Source organism: Lissotriton vulgaris, chromosome 7 (assembly GCF_964263255.1).
Source record: "Lissotriton vulgaris chromosome 7, aLisVul1.2, whole genome shotgun sequence".
NCBI lineage: Eukaryota > Metazoa > Chordata > Amphibia > Caudata > Salamandridae > Lissotriton > Lissotriton vulgaris.
Window position 1 is genome coordinate 602,634,969 of NC_141695.1, and position 19,574 is coordinate 602,654,542.

General features: G+C 43.2%; 1 protein-coding gene across 1 annotated transcript in view; it reads left to right on the forward strand.

Annotated features, from left to right (window-relative positions):
* WBP2 (WW domain binding protein 2) overlaps positions 1-19,574 on the forward strand; it is a 242,899-nt gene that overhangs the window by 48,597 nt on the left and 174,728 nt on the right. The window contains exons 2-3 of the mRNA XM_086930725.1: positions 10,858-10,966; positions 17,653-17,788. Coding sequence (XP_086786851.1) covers positions 10,858-10,966; positions 17,653-17,788 — 245 coding nt within the window. The remainder of the gene's footprint in view (positions 1-10,857; positions 10,967-17,652; positions 17,789-19,574) is intronic.

Consider the following 19,574-nt stretch of genomic DNA (forward strand, 5'->3'; position numbering starts at 1 on the left):
CCCTGACACCAATGTAATAAGTTTCCCCAACGGCACATGATTTAACACTCAAATAGCCGCTTTAAATAGAATAAACTCATGAATTTACAAAGCACATGTGCATGCTGAAGGGTATATTGGCACTTAAGTGACACAGTTATCCTTCCCACTACTCAATGGTTGTATTGGAAATTCAATTGAAATTCAACCATTTTTCCCAAACATCAGGTTGCGAGTCTTGCAAATATACACAATTTCATTGTGAATACATGCTTTTCAATATTGCTATATAATTAAATAAACACAGCAAAAGCTTCTGATTTAATAAGCTGGGTTGCATACTAGAGAGCTACTTACAGGTAGCTGGAGAGCCACCATTAGCTCACAAGCTACTCATTGGAAAAGACTGGCATAGAGGGATCTAATGATGCTATGAGAAGTGAAGGTCAAACCTCTACTAGCATGGAGTTTTCTGAAAGGGGTTCCGATGTCAGGACATATATTAGAGGGGAAAGTGGACATCCTTGACACGCGCAACTTTCAGTTGGAATGGGGTCTGAGAGAAAGCCATTTATTCTTTTTATGTTGTAATTGTTTATTGACCTACACCTTATCTGTACAGATGACTCTTGCAAATGGAGGAATTCACAAAATATCAAAGTACACTTAGCATTACTACTTTTACAAGGAGTAATAGTGCATTTTTTATTATAAAATTATAAGTGTACAAAGGCAAGAAAAGGCTTTATTTGAATGTGCATTTCTCTCTTGGAGTTTCATAGACTGCTGACAACGTGGTTGTTTCCTGCTGTTCCTGTCTTTACTGATAGCGCTAGGAAACTGTTTTAGTGTAGCCATGCTCCCTAGAAATGTATTGATTGATTGTAAAGAGCCTTTCAGTGGCCAAAAAATCAACAAAACTACCCCAGTAGAACCATCGTATAGTTGGTCCATAATCCTCATAATAAGAAAAACATCAACATACGAGCCACACGAAATCCCATGCCACCACTACTGGTTTCAAGCCATTTTTAACAGGGATTATGTTGGGAAGGGGGATTTTCACTCTTTCTCTCTCTCTCTCTTTCTCCTCTCTCCCTCTCTCTCTCCGCTTATTTAATTAGGACGAGCTATTTTTAGGTCCTACTTGACCTTTCTGGCGAGTAGGAAGACAATCAGACCTTTGACCCCTATCTCTGACAGCTAAGCAAAAGTGACAAGACCACAAGATTTCAAGGGATTTTTTATTGCTCATTCACTTTGTGAGCAATAAAGATGCCTTTAAATCTTGCTAACATGTCACCTAAGCTCGGCTTTTAGATTGAGATGTCAAGTGCATTACAGTTAGGTTGAGTAGATTTTTTTAAGTTACAAGACCTGCAGGTCTAGTTACAATTGTATGATTTTTCGAGCCCTGCTGGTTAGATACCACTAGATCTCATTCAGTCTGACACCTACTATGTAGCCATTTATCCAAATCTTCACTGTGGATTCCGTATGTAACAGCTGGATCCATTTTGCTAAGTACCTGTGGAGCCCCATTCTGCTTAATACTGCAAATAGAAAATTATACTCCAATGAGTCGAAGGCCATGGTGGCATCCAGGAAGACCCCTATAGCCTTCATGACTGGATTTAACTGGTGTATTAGGGCAGAAAGGGGTCTCCGATTGTGATTAATAAATCCTGCTGGGTCTGGGAGGACCAAGTCAGGCAGTAGTAGAAATATTCTATTAGCTAATATTTTAGCTAGGATTTTAGTGCCTGTATTAATGAGGCAGAGTGGTCCATAGGTCCGCAATCTGATGGGTGCTTACCTGGCTTGAACAAAGTTATTAGTATTGTGTCCTTGTAGGAGGGATAGAGAATATCTGCATCCAACGCCTCATTATATACTTGAAGCTGCAGCGGAGGTCCAGTGAGTGAGATAAAGCTTTATAAGATTCCCTCGGGAGAAAATCACTGCTTAAAGTTTTACATATGGGCATACTAGAGAAGACCAGCATTATTTTCCCAAGAGGGATAGGAGCCGCAAAAAGTTGCTGTTGCGCGCCATCCAGCCAACCCAGGGCAATGCATTCAAAGTAGTTTTGATAATTATTGAAAGCCGGGGACACACGATGGTAGTATAAACTGGAATAATAGGCTGTGAATTCAGTCAATATAAGATCAGCTTCATATAGCCGTTATCACTGTATAACCGTATAACATTTTGAGCAGGCCAAGGATGAATTATAAGTGGGGACAATGTTCTGCCTGGGCCCCCATATACTCTTGCCCTGATATGTTTGTGTAGTTGCTCTACTTCTTGATCTGCCACCGCTGTAAATTCCATCAGTTAGGGTTTAATAGGGCATATGTATCAAGCCCTTTTTCCCTTCGCAAATGGGCCGATTCTCAGAATCGTCCTGTTAGCTAAGGGGAAAAGGCATTTTAGGATATATCATCCCAAAAAGGCACCGCAAATTAGAGAATCGCAAAATTTGTGATTCTCTATTTTGCGATTGCATTTAAGGAATTAAAAATTGCGATAACTTAAATGTGATGTAGAAAGCACCGAAGTTGTGCGAATTTGGCATAGGAAATCGCAAATTACCAGCAACTGGCAGTCGGTGGTAATTTGTGAATTCTTTGAAAAAAAGCACTTTTTTGCTGTTTTTAAAGTGCCATGTGGCACACATACATGCCCTTAGGGCATGTATGTGCGCCACATGTGCACACATGCTCATTTCAGGGGTGCATCAGGGTGTCCTTATGACACCCTTGAAATTGCATTCGCAATTTGCGAGTACCTAATGGGTACTCGTAAATTGCGAATGTCTTCCCGTTCACTCCTATGGGCCTCTAGGCCTATCGTAATGAATGGGAAGCCATTCCTTAATTGCGACTCGCAATTTGCGACTCGCAATTAAGGAATACCAAGGAATCGCAAAATATTTGCTAATGTTTTATTACATCTCGTTTTGCGATTCTCAAATAGCGATTCTCAAAAAATCGCTATTAGAGAATCGCAAATACAGTATTTGATATATATGCCCCAATGTCCGCTAGCATGTGATGGCTGGGGTATTGCACATAATGTATCTCGAGAGAATGTATTTCCATTTTGAGTTTATTGAGCAATTTACAGAGGGCCTTGCATGTACTGCATAGTTTTGTGATACACATTGCCCTTAAATATGCCTTAAAAGCTTACCAGAGAGTCCCTGCCGAGTCAGCTGATAATTTGTTGAGCTGATAGTAATTTATAATCTCTCTTATTACCTCATCCTTGAATACAGTATCGAGGAGGGCTAAAGGTCATAACCGCCAAGTAAAACCATGATTGCAATGCGCACAGTTCAACACTCAACCCAATAGAGAAGTGGTCTGAGAAAGTACTTGAGGTGGTCGATGGTACTGGCTAATATCATGCGTTCTTGTCCAATAGTCTAACTGTTCCCAGGAATCACTTGCCGTTGGTACCTGCATGCTTTCCTTTGGGAGGGATATCCTGGCCTCAACAGGTTGACCAGGCATGTGTCCTCATAATAGCAACCAACAGCTGCACTTCAAAATGGTGTGTACGACTTGTGGAAAGGTATTAGTCTATAGTTTTGTTGAGTACTAGATTAAAATCTCTGCCCAACAGTATCGTCTGGTGCACCATTGTCGCTCAGTTATTCCATACCTGGTGGCTAAAATTGGGGGCCATCTTTGTTAAGGTCATGGACCTTAATCTGTGTTATATGTTTACCATATTTCATCGCTTGAACTATGTGTTATTGTCCCTGTGGGTCATTTGCCTCATGGATGATTTTTATAAGAATGGCTGTACCTCTTGCGTAAGAGGAGAATGTGGCCAATGCTGAATTGTTCACCCCTCTTACATTCCGTGTTAAAAAGTATAAGGAAGTTACCCCTTACACACTCCAGTCTGTGGAGAAGGTTGATGTAATGCTATGTTTTATATCGTGCTCTCTGCCATGTAATTCATAATATGGCTTTGTATGGTGTGATTTTCAAGTTAGGAATCCTGCGTACTGTTGCGTCCCACAAGAAACCACTACCCCACCCACATTAGTGACCCCCAGCCAGTGAACAACATCCAAACAGACAATAACCAACCCCATTGTAGAGAAGTAATACTCGTCACATGGCGTACACATCAAACTCGTTAAAAGGGGCCACCCCAGGGGAGCTCAGAGAGCGGCCAACTAATACCCTCATTAGGGCGTTTTTTGCTGGGAAAGGATATCCTGCTAGGCCACTACATGGGCACTGGACACATTATCAGTCCGTGGTATCAAGCCATCACTTTTTACAGAAAGTACCCATAAGTAAATGCAATATATATCTATATAACCTCCGATCTAGAGAGGATCTTCCGGTAAACCTTGTGAACACAGATATAGAATAGGGATTACAGTTTTACTACATGTCACTTTTAAGCCTTTGTCTGGTGCGGTTGAGCCATGAGGTTGGCCCGCACCATTTGTCAGTAGGATCTGTTTTAAAAACTGGTTGGCCCGCTGTAGTGTCATAAAAATGTGTGGCTTGTTACGATGAATGATTTTTAGTTGTGCTGAATATAGCGTTGCTTGTTCAATACCAACTTGCGCTTGATGGGCAGACATTATCGATGTGCTTCCAGGATGAAATCAGGGAGTATGGATATAGCATTATCTTGATGTGACAGTATTTGTTTCTCACAGGCTAGTCTGAGGGTTGAGTCTTGGTCTTTAAAGTTGAATAGTCAAACCAGGATTGAGCATGGGGATGCACCAGGAGGGCCCATGGTCTCCTATGTTGCAGTGAGCCTATTCCATTGCAAACTGTGGGCACAAGCGTTTATCTCTAAAAGTGTTTAAGTACTCCATATAATCCACAATATTTCCAGTATTTGTAGATTCTGTGATGTCCTCCAGGTGCAAATTGTTGCACCTATATCTGGGCTCCATGTCCTTATTCTTTCGGTTGAATAACCCTGAGTACCCTGGTCATCTCCAGTAACTTCTCATTGGTTTCAGCTGTGTCTTCAGTGGTGGATAGGCATGGTTCTGAAGTAAAGATTCTTTGTCCTGCTTGTTCAGAGTGGTGGTTATCTAATCCATCCTGGAAGTAAGTTAATCTAGCCTGTTATCAATTGCTGATTGATGCTTTTACAATTGGAAGAGGAGGAGGGCATTTGGATCCAGGTCTTCAACATTAGTAGGGAGCTGTTGCTGCACCCAGTCTCTCTTAACGTTTGAGGCCCTCATGATGCCTACCTACAGTAAGTTTTACCCATCTTTGCCTCGTTATACAAGTTCCCAGCAGAAGTACATACGGTAGCGAGCACCACGAGCATGGTCGTGATATAAGCTGCAGATGTGGGCAGGGTCAGATTTGGAGTTGATCTCTATGTATTGTCAGTCAAACTGTTATCAGAAGGCGTTAAGCATTATCCTGACCAAGCTGTCCTGCACAGTATTAAAGCATACTCTGTTGGGTCGCAATGAATCTTCTATTTAGCTTGAGAATTCTAAACATTACACATTGGCATTTGAGTTCATCTCTTCAATATTTTTACACTTCAGATCAGTATTGAGCCAAATTGGATTTAAACGACTGCAAGGTTTCCTACTCTTCAGCATTTCAAATGGAGTAAAACCAATGGAATTATATGGTGTACGTTGGTAAAATCATACAAGTTCTGAAATCCGACTCTCTATTTTTAGGTCTCGCTGAGCTAGCGCATGCGCTGCCCTGCGAGACATTTAGTAAGTGGCTTTTGAAAGTGTGGGGATTAGATGCCGATACAGTTGGTGTTTTAAAAAAAGTAAAAGAAAATTTGGATCCTAATGGGGTTCCTAAAGATGTTTGCATGTTGTTTTAAATATATCTGTTTATATACTTCTGAATTTTGATTGTGCAGATGTTGTAAAATACCTCTGTAATGTAGTTTTATCAATGATTATATTTTGCTGTAGGTGAAGGCATGAATCAATATAACAAGTACAGAGTATTTAAACTGGTCTTGAAAAAGATGGATTGATTGAGTCCTCGAAACGCGTCAACGCCAAACTTATACACAATCCACCTATCTGGAATTGGTTAAAAGAAGTTAATTGTGAACTGTACATTTCCATGCTATTGATATTGTGTAGAGATGGATGTGTAGCCTTTCAAGACATATCATACCTGTCTGGCTTTTTTACTCTCCAGTATGTGTTTTTTTTAATTAGGTTGGATTACATTTTTAATATATTATGGTTTTTTTTAAACTTTGAGATGCAATTTTTTAATCTTTATAGTGGTTTCCCCATTATATATGGTTCAATCTTCAGGTGTGAAAAGAGAGAAAGTTGAAGGAGTATAACTTCTTGGTGTACAGAGAGGTGTGTGAAATCCATGATCTGTATAGAAATCTACCCAAAGGGATTTTTTCTTTTCACTGTGTAAGTGCCCTAGTCCCGTTGGGTTTATAAGGGGCCCCTCTTATTCTAAGCGTTTTGAAATTGCCACCACAGGCTTTTGGTGGCCTCAAGCTTGAGTGCCGTGAGCGTGCACGAGCGCAGCCGCCATTCAATCACGATCACTTTCACGGCCGTACAGCCAATGCTTGTTTTAATGGATGCATGTTTTTACCTTATTACTTATTAGACCTTTATATCCATTCTTGTAGGTGTTGAGCGAAAGGCTAAGGCCGAAAGCTTAATTAATAAAAGTCAGTAGTCCGTAATCACAGACCTGCATCCTGCCGGCTCCTCCAATGCAGAGATTCGCTTGCTGGCCCGGGCCTCACATGGCCCCAATGGCTTCTTTTGGTTATTTAACCCCAGTGATATCCTGATATACTTTCTCAGTGCTTTCGACTCATGATATTTTCAACATTATTGCAGTACAGGGGCGCCATCTAGAGGCATTCCTTCTTCTTTTTAGTATCCGTTTTTTTTCCAGTTCAAATCTTGCTCATTCATTAAAAGATAGTGAGTCGACTAACCATAACACTTAGACAGCTGGGCATACAAAAGTTCTCGTAAGTAGAGTCAAAGTGGAAACAACTTTCAGTAGTGCGATACCCTTGTGGGGAGAGGCTCAGGTCATTCATCTATATGTGGAAATAAAAAAATCAAACCCAAGAACAGCACAAAATGCATAAAAAGGCGATGTGTGGGGGGCCTTGGAAAATGCACATACATTTTACCATTATATTGCAAGAATCTGCACGAAAATAATCAGACTCACGGTCATCGAATAACGTCATTCACACTTCTGCCCTCTTTAACTCACTGCCGCTTGAAACTGTTTGCCTTACTTGTACAAAACTGCATGTCGTCTGTTTCTCGAATTCTCTGTACTTACTAATGGGTTTGCTCACTATTTCAACAAACTATGCATTTCCAGAAAAAAAAAATAATCACCTACATGTACTCTTATTTTTAGCAATGACCTAACATTTTGATTCTGCAAAAAACATAATTGGACAGCCCAGAAAACAAGCATGTTTTCACACAATTACTGTATCTAGTTGGCAGCTCTGAACATATTTAACAATTCAAACACTGCACTTAAGTGCATTTATTGTTTTAAAATATGCAATCAAATACACAATTGCTTACATGTTATTAGCAGCTTGTTGTCCTTTTTTGTGTAATGGTTTATCACAAATATTGGTTTGGGTGAGACTCTGAGGGTTATTTAGAAACCTTCCATACCCCACTTTGACACCTACTCCCGGCCAAGCCATGAATGTAAAAGACGTTCCTGATGGTCCCCTAAAAGAGCGGCTCACAGCCACTCTCAGCACGGTATCTGTCTCTGTTCCCATGGGCATAATGTGTGCTGCACTTGGCCAGAGGGTGGTGCCCCCGATCAATGTAGACAGACCCCTTAGGGGGCCCCGCCTTTTGAAGATCTCAGATCTATATCATCTCTCTCTACTAGAACTATCAAATATCCCCCTCAGATCTCCCCAGCACCCCCCATGCTATCGATTTCCATCAGGTACCAGCTACTCCCACCTCAAACTTACTATGGTAATTCAAACGAACGTTAATATTGCGAACACAAGACCAAAACAACCAACTAACAAGCATTGGCATAGCCAATAGGTCTCGACTTTGGGGCCTTAAGTATTTAGTTGTGCAGCACAATATCCTTGGTGCAACAACATCAACTGTTGCATGGGTAAACATTTATTAGGTCCCAAAGGCGAGACCTATTGGCTATGCCAATGCTCGTTACACCTAACCTTGTAGCCTATTGTATTTCCCTCGAGCAACACAGTTAAACCTTTTATTCATGTTAGGAGAATAAAGTGCTGTGCAGTAATGTTTAATGCCATACGTTTGAAAATATTCAGTTAGTGTGTGCGAACCGAATTGTGCAGCATTGTCACTGGTATAGAACATGGAAAACCTTCACTGAGGATTCATTTATCAGAACATAAAACAATTAACTCCGTATTGGAAGGACTTATCCATTCCATTTCAACCCATTGCCTGCTATGCCGCCTAGCCCCCTGTCCCTTGTGCCCTTAGCACTCCTTCTCCCCTTGTTGGGGAAAGATCCAATATTTATACTCTGGAGGCTCAGTGAACCCTCTGAGAGTGTCCACAGCGCCAAGGGAACCACTCACAGTTGAGGTATGGTATGGCGCCCATTGCCAAAGCTCTCCCTCTCCCTTTTTTGGGGAACGATCCAGTAGGTAGGCCTTAGAGTCTCAGAGACCCCTCTGAGAGAGTCCACAGCTTAAAGGGAGCCTCTTGTAACGGAGATGGGGGAATTATACCACTTCCCCTGGGATCACAGCTTACTGGACTTTGGAGGCAGCTATTACTTGTCTACCGGTGTGTGTCCCCGTCACCCTCCCCCTCCTCTTTTCATGCTGTCTCTCACCCTCCCCCTCCTCTTTCCCTCCTTCATTCTCTGACTACTTTCCCTGCTCCTACCCCCTCTCCTCTGAATCCCTCCCCTTGCCTGCTTTTTCCCTTATGTATATGTCCTTATTGTTTGTCTCGACCTAATATGTAACTATGTTGCCAGGCTCTAATAACTATGTAACCTTTGTAATGATGTAACCTGCAACTAAGGTCTGATACTCCTCTAAAGCGCTCTGATACCTCCGGGTCTAGCCAGCGCTTTCAAATACAAATAATCATTATCATAAATGTATTACCTCATATATACGTTTAAAGTATTACATGGTCAAGAAACGCAACACAGCCTCTCTCTCAGTAGAGTACTTCACTTCAGTTTGAGAGAAAGTTCATGAGGCGAAAGCTATAACCGCTTTAGCAGATTTAATTTGACTCAAATCAGCACCAAGACGATTAGCACTGGCATCTTCTGTCGTAATACTCTTGGTATTTTCTGGAAATTGACTTAAAGCGTGAATTATATTTTGTTTGAGTAATGAATGCCTCGTCTTGATTTGTTTTTTTTCTTTGCCATTCACATTTAGCCCCTTTCTTAAGAATACCTCTTAGAATGATCTTAATTAATCTTTGTTGTTGGGAACACTCACTTCATGAATAGTTTTCAACAAATTGTTTTTGGGAATAAAATCCTTTTCCACTAATGTTGTTACCCAAATACTATAACTCCTTAGACAAAAAGTTTCACTTCTCTGACTGAAGTATCATGCCTTTATCTTGAAAGACTTTTCCCCCAAACTGTATTATTTTTTTCAGTGCAATCCTCAAAAATGCCACTACCCCTTCTGGATTCCCAAGCTACAATTGCATTAATCTTTGACAGACCGATGCTTTTGGTTTAGTCACCGCTGCTTTAGAGTATATCTGTATGATCCATCTGGGGTTATCAACATGGTGATTTCTCAAGATTCTCTGATGAGCACATTTTGATGGAATGCTGATCTAAGGTCCAATGTGGTAAAGAATTTAGCATCATCCAATTTAGGAAGTAGATCATGTATATGTGGAAGAGGATGTCAAATAACCACACATTTTTAAAACATACATTTGATTAATATACACCCTTAAATATCCTGTTTCCCCCCATGCCTCCCCCCTCACCCTCCACCCCCCCCTGTATTTTAAAATCAAAGCTAAGGGGAAAACCCAATCAGAACGGCCAATCGGTTCAACCATTTTAATCACGCCAAAGGAACGAATTTCTTCTAGCTCTCTCCCAATTCTTTCCTGGTACTCCGTGACATTCCTTACTTTAGCTTAACAGGCACACTATTGTTTTTTAAGACAATATTGTGAGAAAATCATTGGACTTTTCTCAGTTTTATGCTAAACACACTTTTAAATTCATCCAGTAATATCCATGTCCTCATTGGGATTAACAAAGCACATTCCGTATGATTAAAATCATTCACACAGCACACTAGAATGTTTGCATTGAGGTTAAGGCATTTTCACATCTTGCCTTGATGTTGTCAACCTAATACATGTTTACATGTTCCTGATCAATTGCAACATAGGGTTTTCCCAAAATGGCATTGTCTTGAAATGGAACAGTTGTAGTAATGCAGTTGAGGAGCTCAACACATTAATTTTCCTAGTCTTCCATGTTTTTGTCTTCCAACAGTAAAATCTATATTACATTAGAAAATGTTTTCATACATACTTTTGAAAAAAGTGGCCAATTTTGCCGCACTTAAAACACTATCCATAACATTCAAATATTGTTGTCTTTAGAGTTTTGTTGTGCCCTCTATTGTATTTTCTCCTGACAGCAGAGATGTTTCTAAAGGCTACTAATAGGGTGAAGACACCCAAGGTCTAGAAATACTGTTTCGGATAAGTAACATTTCCATCAATGGGTGAGTGTAATCTGCTGTAGGTAGATGGGTAGGCTTCCTGTATGTAATGACAAATTGATGTGATTTTTGCTTGACCCTACGGCCATCAGAGCATATGTATTTTTTTTCTTCCATTTGCAGCATCCTGATGAACTATGACCACATCGAGCTCACCTTCAGTGACATGGAGTCTATGCCTGACCTTTTCAAAGGGACCAAGAAGGGTAGTATTTTCCTGACACCCTATCGAGTAAGTCTGATTTTTTTTTAATTTGTGTGTGTGTATGTTTTGCAACGTTGCAATATGCTGTTCTCGGAAGGATCTAGAAGAACATTATTGACAAACATTGTTAGGCCTCCAAAGAGGTCATGATGTATTGAGGAAGCCAGGAAACTCTGATCCCTTGGATCCTTGTAACAGATGTATTCATCAGAAAAGATCTGGTTTGGTCCTCTTAGAGTGGATTGCTTTCTTTTATAAATATGAATACTGAGCGGTCTAATTATGGTTGTGTTGAAGATTCTATCTTCATTCCAGTTTTGACATTGATGGCTTCATTAGATAGTATTATATTTACTTTTACAATGCAGAAAAGTTAGAGTGGGTCCTCAATTGACGTATGGATTGGGTAAATAAAATGACCACGTTTTGAAAGCTTACAATAGCCTCTGATTTTTATATGGGGGTATTTTTCTTTTTTTCTTTCTGTTTTTTCTTTCTTTAAGTGTTCGCATTGCTTTCAACTTTTTATTTTTTATTTTTTGGTAGTCTTTTAAAATGTCCCTACTGAACATAATTTGGAGAGGAATAGTCTGGGTTGTTTCTAAGCACCACAATCTGTTTGAGAGACAAGATGGTCTCAGTATTTCACTAGTTGAAAGCTGCAGAATCTTTTTAAAAAGTGTGCATCCCTAATCTGCATAGCCCTGAATGCAAACAATTGGGTCCAAACAGCTTGATGCAACGCTGACTTGTTTTGACCCTACACCCTACCAGAACATGTGAAATCACTGCTGGCCATTGTCATTGAAACACTTTGCTTATATATTTGGGCTCTGGTATCTGTAAACTTTGCTATATAATCTGTGTGTGTAGGAGCAGACGTTAGAATCATAAAACCCTTTAAATGCACTGAAAATGCATTTGTATGACTCTCCCTCCACTTTCCTAGGTCTCGCCTACGCAGCGCGCATGCGCTACATAGGAGGGCCTTTAGCCGTCACTCTTCACTTTTTCAAGCACTCGTGCTTGTGGCGGCATCCACCTTGCAGGAGCGCGCAGCGGCGCACCACAAGCACGAGTGCAGTGCTTGAAAAAGTGAAGACTGCTCTTGCGACAAGGGATGGTGTATACAGATCATAGCAGCACCGCATGGCCGATCTCTCCTCACGTCAGTCCAGGCAGCCCCAGGCCAAGTAGTTTTGATTTTGCTTTCCAACCTTGTTTTCGGCGAGGATCCTGGATGTCGATCAAGATGGCTTTCTACAGTAAAGTGATTTCCATGCCTCCAGTGCAACAAGCGGAAGAGGTGCAGGCACGCGAGCGACTCCTTCTCCTTGCCCCCCACTGCTCGATCTCTGCTCTGATCCACTCCAGCAAGCGCCAGCCTCCACTACTCCCAAGCACCTTCTGTTGCTAGGATTCAGTAATTCATCTGCATTCATTGTCCCCAGTGTCTCACCTCTTCTCTGCAACCCTCTACAGTATCGTAGTTTACAGGCCACCGCTAGGCTTCTACCCTTGCCCACTCCAGCGGGTGTTAGTCTCCGCTCCTCCCGAGTTCCTCTGGTACGCTCTCCGCCATCAGAATTCAAGTGTTTCCACTGTATTCACTGGCCCCTATGTCTCCCCTCCTCTCCCCGACCTTCGGCAGTAGCGTGAATCACCAGTCCATTCTTCTCACTCACCTTTGCGGCCTTCGCCTCGCCTCCATTCCGACCTCGGGCCTACTGTCAGACTTTGTGATGGACCGGGCGCCAATTTTTTATTTTACTTGCAGCAAAGCAACCTGATGAGGTCTGGAGGGATGCTGCTGTGTTGTGTGTCACAGGTTGTCGCTCTTTAGTCCAGTGATTAAACGAATAAGGGGTATATGCACCAGAGCGGCACTAAAGCACCTCCTCCATCTTGCCCCTTCAGACCACGCTCTGACTATTCTTGCTCTGCCCTCTGTATGCTGAAAGCTTTCATTTGTGTACACGGACTTCAGTGCCAGTGACCACGCAAGAGTTTGCCCCTCCATCTTCTCGTCCCTCGTTCGCACTTGGAAAAGCACACTGAAGCAGAGGAGTCTCATAGCCGCAGGTAGCTAGTTTAAAGAAAAAAACGTATCTTACAGTTTAAATCAAGCTTCTTGAGATATATATCCCTGATGATTCATGATCGAAATAGCCTTCCTGCATTCATTCATCCGTTGGTTATGTTCCTCGTTGACGTTGGCTACAGTGGTAACCAGCATTGGCATAGCCAATAGGTCTCGCCTTTGGGACCTCATAAGTATTTAGCTATGCAGCACAATATCCTAGGTGCAACAAAATTAACTGCTGCATGGCTAAGCACTTATAAGATCCCAAAGGCGAGACCTATTGGCTATGCCAATGCTTGTTCTTTTGGGCTAACATACGATAAACTGCAAGCACTTTACATCTATGCAAAGATCAACTATTGGATGGGAATTAATTTTGCTTGGGTGACTGAATCAGCATGTTCAGTTGCTGTAGGAGCATTGTAACCTAAACATTACTCTGCTCAAGTGTATTGTTGCAGTTGTTGGCATTTCTCATTTAAAATGTGGGGAGAGGACTTGGCCTAACGGCTAGGGCGGTCGACCTTGAATCTGGGGAAATGGGTTTGAGTCTCTGCAATGATGCTTTACATCCTGTGATTCTGGGCAAATCACTTAATCTCCCCTTGCCTAACAAAAAATCAATCTGTTCTCATGTAATGCAACTGGTGCTATGTAAAGCACTCTGATACACGATTCGGGTCAAGTTTGCGCTATATAAAACTCAGTAAAATAAAATAAATAGATTTTAAAAAAATGTGCCTACTTTGCACTTTCTGCCATTGCCTGGATTCTGGTTTGAAATTATTTCATAAATGGCTACATCGTGGCTTTGCGGGAACGAGGCGATTATCAGAAAGCCATCTGTTAATCTAAGCCTGTTGTTCACACATTGCTTAAAATACGTGCCATTAATTGTACCTTTTTTAAGTACGAATTATGCCAAACCATTAGATCCATTTCATTACAGATATTATAAAAATGTGTTTATGGTAAACTGTTACAGGTTTTCTGAAAGCTCCTAATTGTTGTATTCCAAGCAAACTTGACTCAAGACCACTAAATGCCCTAAGTTATGCATTCCTCGTACCCTCGAAATGTGGGCTCGGATGAGACATTTGTCTTTGCGCTCCCGGTTACTCTAGCCCAGTGAAGTAGCACCTCCTTACGTGGATGAATGAACATTAAACTGGAGGATTCTATTCTGCATGTTAAGAGAGTATACAGTGTTTGGACGCATGCATGTTTTGAGACTCTACAGTGCAATAAAGCTCTGCTCTCTGCAGCCACAGTTAAAGAGGTTAGTAAAGCAGATGCATCCTTGTTTAGTGTTATATTCTAGGCTCCGGACCCACCAGCGACTATGTAACATTGAGTGCGATGACGTCTGAGGCACTCTCCAAGTAGCATGGAGCTACCTCTCTAAAATGGGGACACTGCCATCAACTGAAATTTAGGTTCAACATGAACCCTGAAAGAGGCTTTGTTTGATAAACAGAGAGATTATTTGTGATCTAAGTCCCAGTCACCCACCTGCATGCTACACTGGCCTCCATTGTAGAATTTGTAAGGATTCCAAGTGTAGGAGAGTAGGGTCTGCAATCCTATGATCACCCAGATTTTTTTGCTTTTGTTTCACTGGTTTACGACTTTCCCTGGCTGTGGGCCTGCCAATCAGACCCACAGCCTAGCTGTTCTCTCACTAAATTGACATGTGTACCTTAGGTGCATTATCCAATTGGAACTGGGCCACCTTATCAGACCCTGTAACTCAGGGCATAGGTGTACCCAGGGCGTACCAGGGGCTGAAGCATGTATTATGCCACCCCTGGATGGCCATCTAAATCTGACACAACTGGCTGCACGACAGGGGCAAGGTGGTGTAATCACCCATTGCTTTAGATATAGTATACCTATATCTAACCCTAACAATGGACACACAGATTCCTATCAGTCACTCCTATGGCAGGCCTTGACAATCCTGAAGGCAGAGTGCTTGGAATCGTGTGAAATGGTGCTCTGGCATGAGCTGAGCCTGTTTGCAGCTTGCGGAACCAAGTCCTAATAGCTGTTCCATGATAACGCATACCATATACTCTTAAGTGCATTATAATCCTCGCGGTTAAATGCTATCTTTGGTATTGCTTTATCAAAACATGTCGAGTAAGGTGTCATACGAATTGGAATACTAACCCCTCGCCAATTCTGGCGACGGGGTTAGCATTCCACCCTTCTAGAGGGACACGACATGTATGTAACTGTGAACCCCGGTTAAAGTTAACTGAAGCCTCCGCTCCACAAAATGGATGCTGCCACCACAGACACGAGTCTGACCTCCTGCTGCTGGGAGTCCTTCCAGCGAGGAGAGCTTGGACAAAGGGTTTCCTGTCAGGGGCGGTGCCAGCACCATCCCAGACAGGGTTTTGTGTATCCTGGGTAGGCAGGGCTTTACAGGAAGGTGACTGCAAGTGGCACCCCGATGCTCACTACGCATCTGCCGGCTAGAACCAGTTCCAGGGGCACACCAGCCCCTGGCCTGGGGAAAGTCCGGCATGGGAGAGGGGTGTAACCACCCCCCTTCCTGGTCCCACCCCTAGGGCAGGACCTAGTCGCGTACCCACCCCTTTCTTTAGGATAAAGGCAGGAGCGGGGACCCTTCCAGATCAGATCATCTTTGAATCAAGAAACTACTTTCTACGAAAGGAACTCTCGACTTCTTCTCAAGATTTCTCCCTTGTGGCTAAGGAGTAGTCACCCTGCATCCGCAGGCACCATCTAAGAACTCTGCGGTTTGCTGCACGTCCTTCCTCAGGAATCCGACCGACCAGCACGACGAGACCTGGCTTCCCTGGCACCTCTGACCTCTACCTACCTCTACAGCTAAGCTGAGAACCGTAGGTGCGACGAGACCTCGAGGGACCGGCCATCATCAGAACTGCACGACTTCTATCCAGCACGACCGCCGAGGGATCCTCTGGTGAGTGCTTTGGGGTCCGAGAAGCCCCGACCCTGAGCAGCTCCAGCACCGAAGTCCAGCCTCCCAGCATCTCCACGATCTGCGTGGGGCCCTTCTGCTTTTTGCTGCTCACCGCGTTGTTTGGCTACTAGCCCGCTGGCTTGTGGCCTTCTTAACGACGCCCGACGACATCACTGCTGCTGGTCTGGTTGCTCCAGGCTGGCCCTTGCTCCCTTCCAAAAGAGGAGCAGCCCGGACCCTCCTGGTCCACTCAAGACGCCATTTTAGGTCCACCGCGTGGGCTTGAATTTGCCAAGACTTGTTGCCCCAATCCTGGGTCCAGCGACGTCGACAGCATCATCCATCGTGGGACAGCTCGCACCTCCATCCTGGTCGCCGACAACGCCTCCTGGTCCGTGAGACTGCAGAGCCCAGCGTCGCCCACTCACCTAGTCGAGGTGACTACCATCCGGTGCCCTCCTGGTGCCACCTGACTGCTGGCTAGTAGTCACGAACTTGGTCCCCACTGCTTTCAGGTGTCATCCATCTTCGATCCAGGCTTGGATCACTCGAACTATCTTCACTGGTCGCCTGCCAGCAACTTCTTTCTTCAGGCTCCTGGTTCGTCTACGAGGATTCCCGCGTCTTTTGAGACCTATGCAGCTGCAGCCCCTGGGCTAGGTAACTTCGGCATTTCGGTGCCCCAGCATAGCCTCACTATCCAAGGGTCAGGATCCACTGTAGTTTTCGATCTACCTAGTCGGGTTCGCCCGAGAACACTAACTTTGTGAAATCTAGCTACCATAGACTTTGTCCCGCATCCCGCGTGAGAGTGCACACTCTGCACCCGAGTCCCCTAGGCCGCCTACTAGTAATCTGAAGGTTCAGTAACGTAGTCCTAGCGATTCCAAAGCCTATTAGTACAGTACTTACCTGCTAGTAATTTCGCATTCCACTTCCATAGTATATGGTTTTTCGTGCCCCTCGGGCATTTGTGTAAATTGTGCAACTTGAAGTATTTTTATAAGAGTTTTGTTGTGTGCTTAGTACCCTGTCCTCATAAAGAGTACAGGGCTGTTGTGATCTAAATAAATACACTGTTTATTTCATAACACTTGTGTGGTGTCCTTTCACTTGGTGTTCAAGGGGTATATGTGATGGTATAACAGCTGGCTTAACACGCCCTCTAGAGTTTAGCCCGAAGACTGCTCGTATCCACGCTACTAGGATAGCTGGTCTAAGGTTGACTTACAACCAATCACCATAAGGGTTGTTTGGACTGATCCATAGTGATCACTAGAATAGTGAGCACTGCATATCGGGCCAACTTCTCACACCAAGGTCAACACAAAACCGTGTTAACTGGATCACAGAGAAACATGATTCATAACACCTGTTCTGTTACTGTTTTGTACCTTCTGTGGAAGAAACAAAATGTTGTAAAGTGCTGAGAACTTCTCAAAATGTAGCATTCATGTTACCTCCTTAATTCTAGCGCAATGTACATGTCTAAAATGGTATGTCGCTCTGACCACCCAGCTGAGGAGTTTCATTTCTTACTTTTGAGGAGTTAATAGGATTCGCTCAACTGCCAATCGAGGACAGTCTGAAAAGGGAGTGGGGAATACCTGCTGTATGAAACAGACTTTCCTAATATCTGCTGCTCTTTAATGCCTTTAAACATTTCACTGGCAGGTCATCTTCGTATGCAAGGGAAGGGACCCCCTACAGTCCTTCATGATGCCGTTCTACCTGATGAAAGACTGTGAAATCAAGCAGCCTGTGTTTGGTGCCAATCTTATCAAGGGCTCAGTGAAGGCCGAAACTGGCGGTAAGTTCAGACCTCCAGCCAGTAAGGGCCTATTGAAGTGCCTTTATACTGTTTAGTCTCTACGTTATGCTTGGTCCAAAAGGTGAAAAGTGAGGTTGCAAATGCCGTTTTTAAATACTAGCTGGGTTTTACATGCTGTGTTTAAACACTGAGATTCACAATTAGCGCAGAAGAATAATGCATGGTAAGGAACTACTCCCCTGTCTGCAATTTATAAACATTTTGAGGCTGATATACTTTTGAATTGAGGATAGAGGGCCATTTAGGAGGATGCTTAAGAACATTGTTCTGAAAGCAAGCCAGAGGTGAGCAGATGGATAGAAGGGCCTTTAGTAGTGACATGTTTCACCGTTGCAGATGAGGGTCAGGCCTCTTCTCATGAACTTGATGAAGAGGATCGAGTGTTGTTTATATTGCTTTTTGTCTTGAACTACCATGAAGTTACTCTGTCTGTATTTGATGTGACATGTGGTACGTAGAATTGCTCCTGCTCACTAATGCTCATCTATATCAATCGTGACTCTATTGTGATATGTTGCTATTGCAATGTGCAGAGTACAGAGGTGTGTGCACTTGTTAGATAGGGGGCTCTGGGAGAGGCCCGAATGATCTATTTGTGCCTCCAGATACTGTGTATCATGTTTTTATATAGCATCTGCTGTGCTGCTCGATGATTACTGCAATGCCCTGCTATTTAGCTCACTTTATTATTTCGTTCATTTTTATTCATAGTTTGTGAGATAAGAAACTGTTACTGTAACGGCCCTTCTATGACCGTGTTACAGGAGAGTACGCCAGGCTACATCTGCCTCCATGTGTGCATAACATACTCTTCAGGGTATAATGGGTTAAGCGTGGGAACTGTAATGCCCTGTCGAAAGATGGGAGTTATGGCGTGGGTGGGTGGTGAGGTTCGCAGCACTCCAATGTTTGTTTTACGCAGGCAAATGTGGACAATGTTTTATATAGTGAGTTGCATCGTTTGGTTACTTTTAGGCTGGCCTGATGGTGTCAGGTTATATGGTACACAAGGTTACCCTGTTCAGATAAATGATGGAGTTGAATGAAAAATTTCCTAGCTATCGTAAAGGAAAGTTTCAATTCTATTAAGGACACGGAGGCGAGGCTTAGGCTTTTCTTTCTTCCTTTCTTTACAACAGTAACTACATTTCCCATGAGTCCTTGTTCAGTGTCCGTACCCGAAGAAGAGTATTAGGCTTGTTTAATGCTTTTCCACCACTAGGGTTGCCAGAGTGGAGTCTGGTTTAAAATTAAACCTTTTAAAAGTAGAATTGGACGACCAGTCCGCAATGTTGAGGATATCCTCAAACCTAGCTCCTCTAGCTTTGGATACCATGGCCCCCCTGACTGAGTGGGTCCCAAACTTGGAACATCAATACCTACTTCTTGCATTATCCATCTGACCCACCTGGCAATCTTAGGGGAAGAAACCGCTTAAGGAGGTTTAGTTAGTGTGATCAACAATGGTCTTTCCCCAGGAGGACGCAAGTCCTCCGTCACCACCTCATAGGCCTTAGGTGTTCAAACAACACATAACTTTGGCCCTTCCAGGAAAGCAGGGTAAAACGCCAGTCAGGAATTGTACTTCATTAGGTGAGCAATGTGAAAAGCCAACTCTTTGGGCATAAATACCCTACCTGGTAAGTCCAATGCCCGGACATCCAAAACCCTCCGGCACAAAATCCAGTACAATTACATGGCCAGCTTTGCTGACAACTGCTTTCTGGACAGGTATTTGTTAGAGGGCCAAGATCTGAGGAGATTC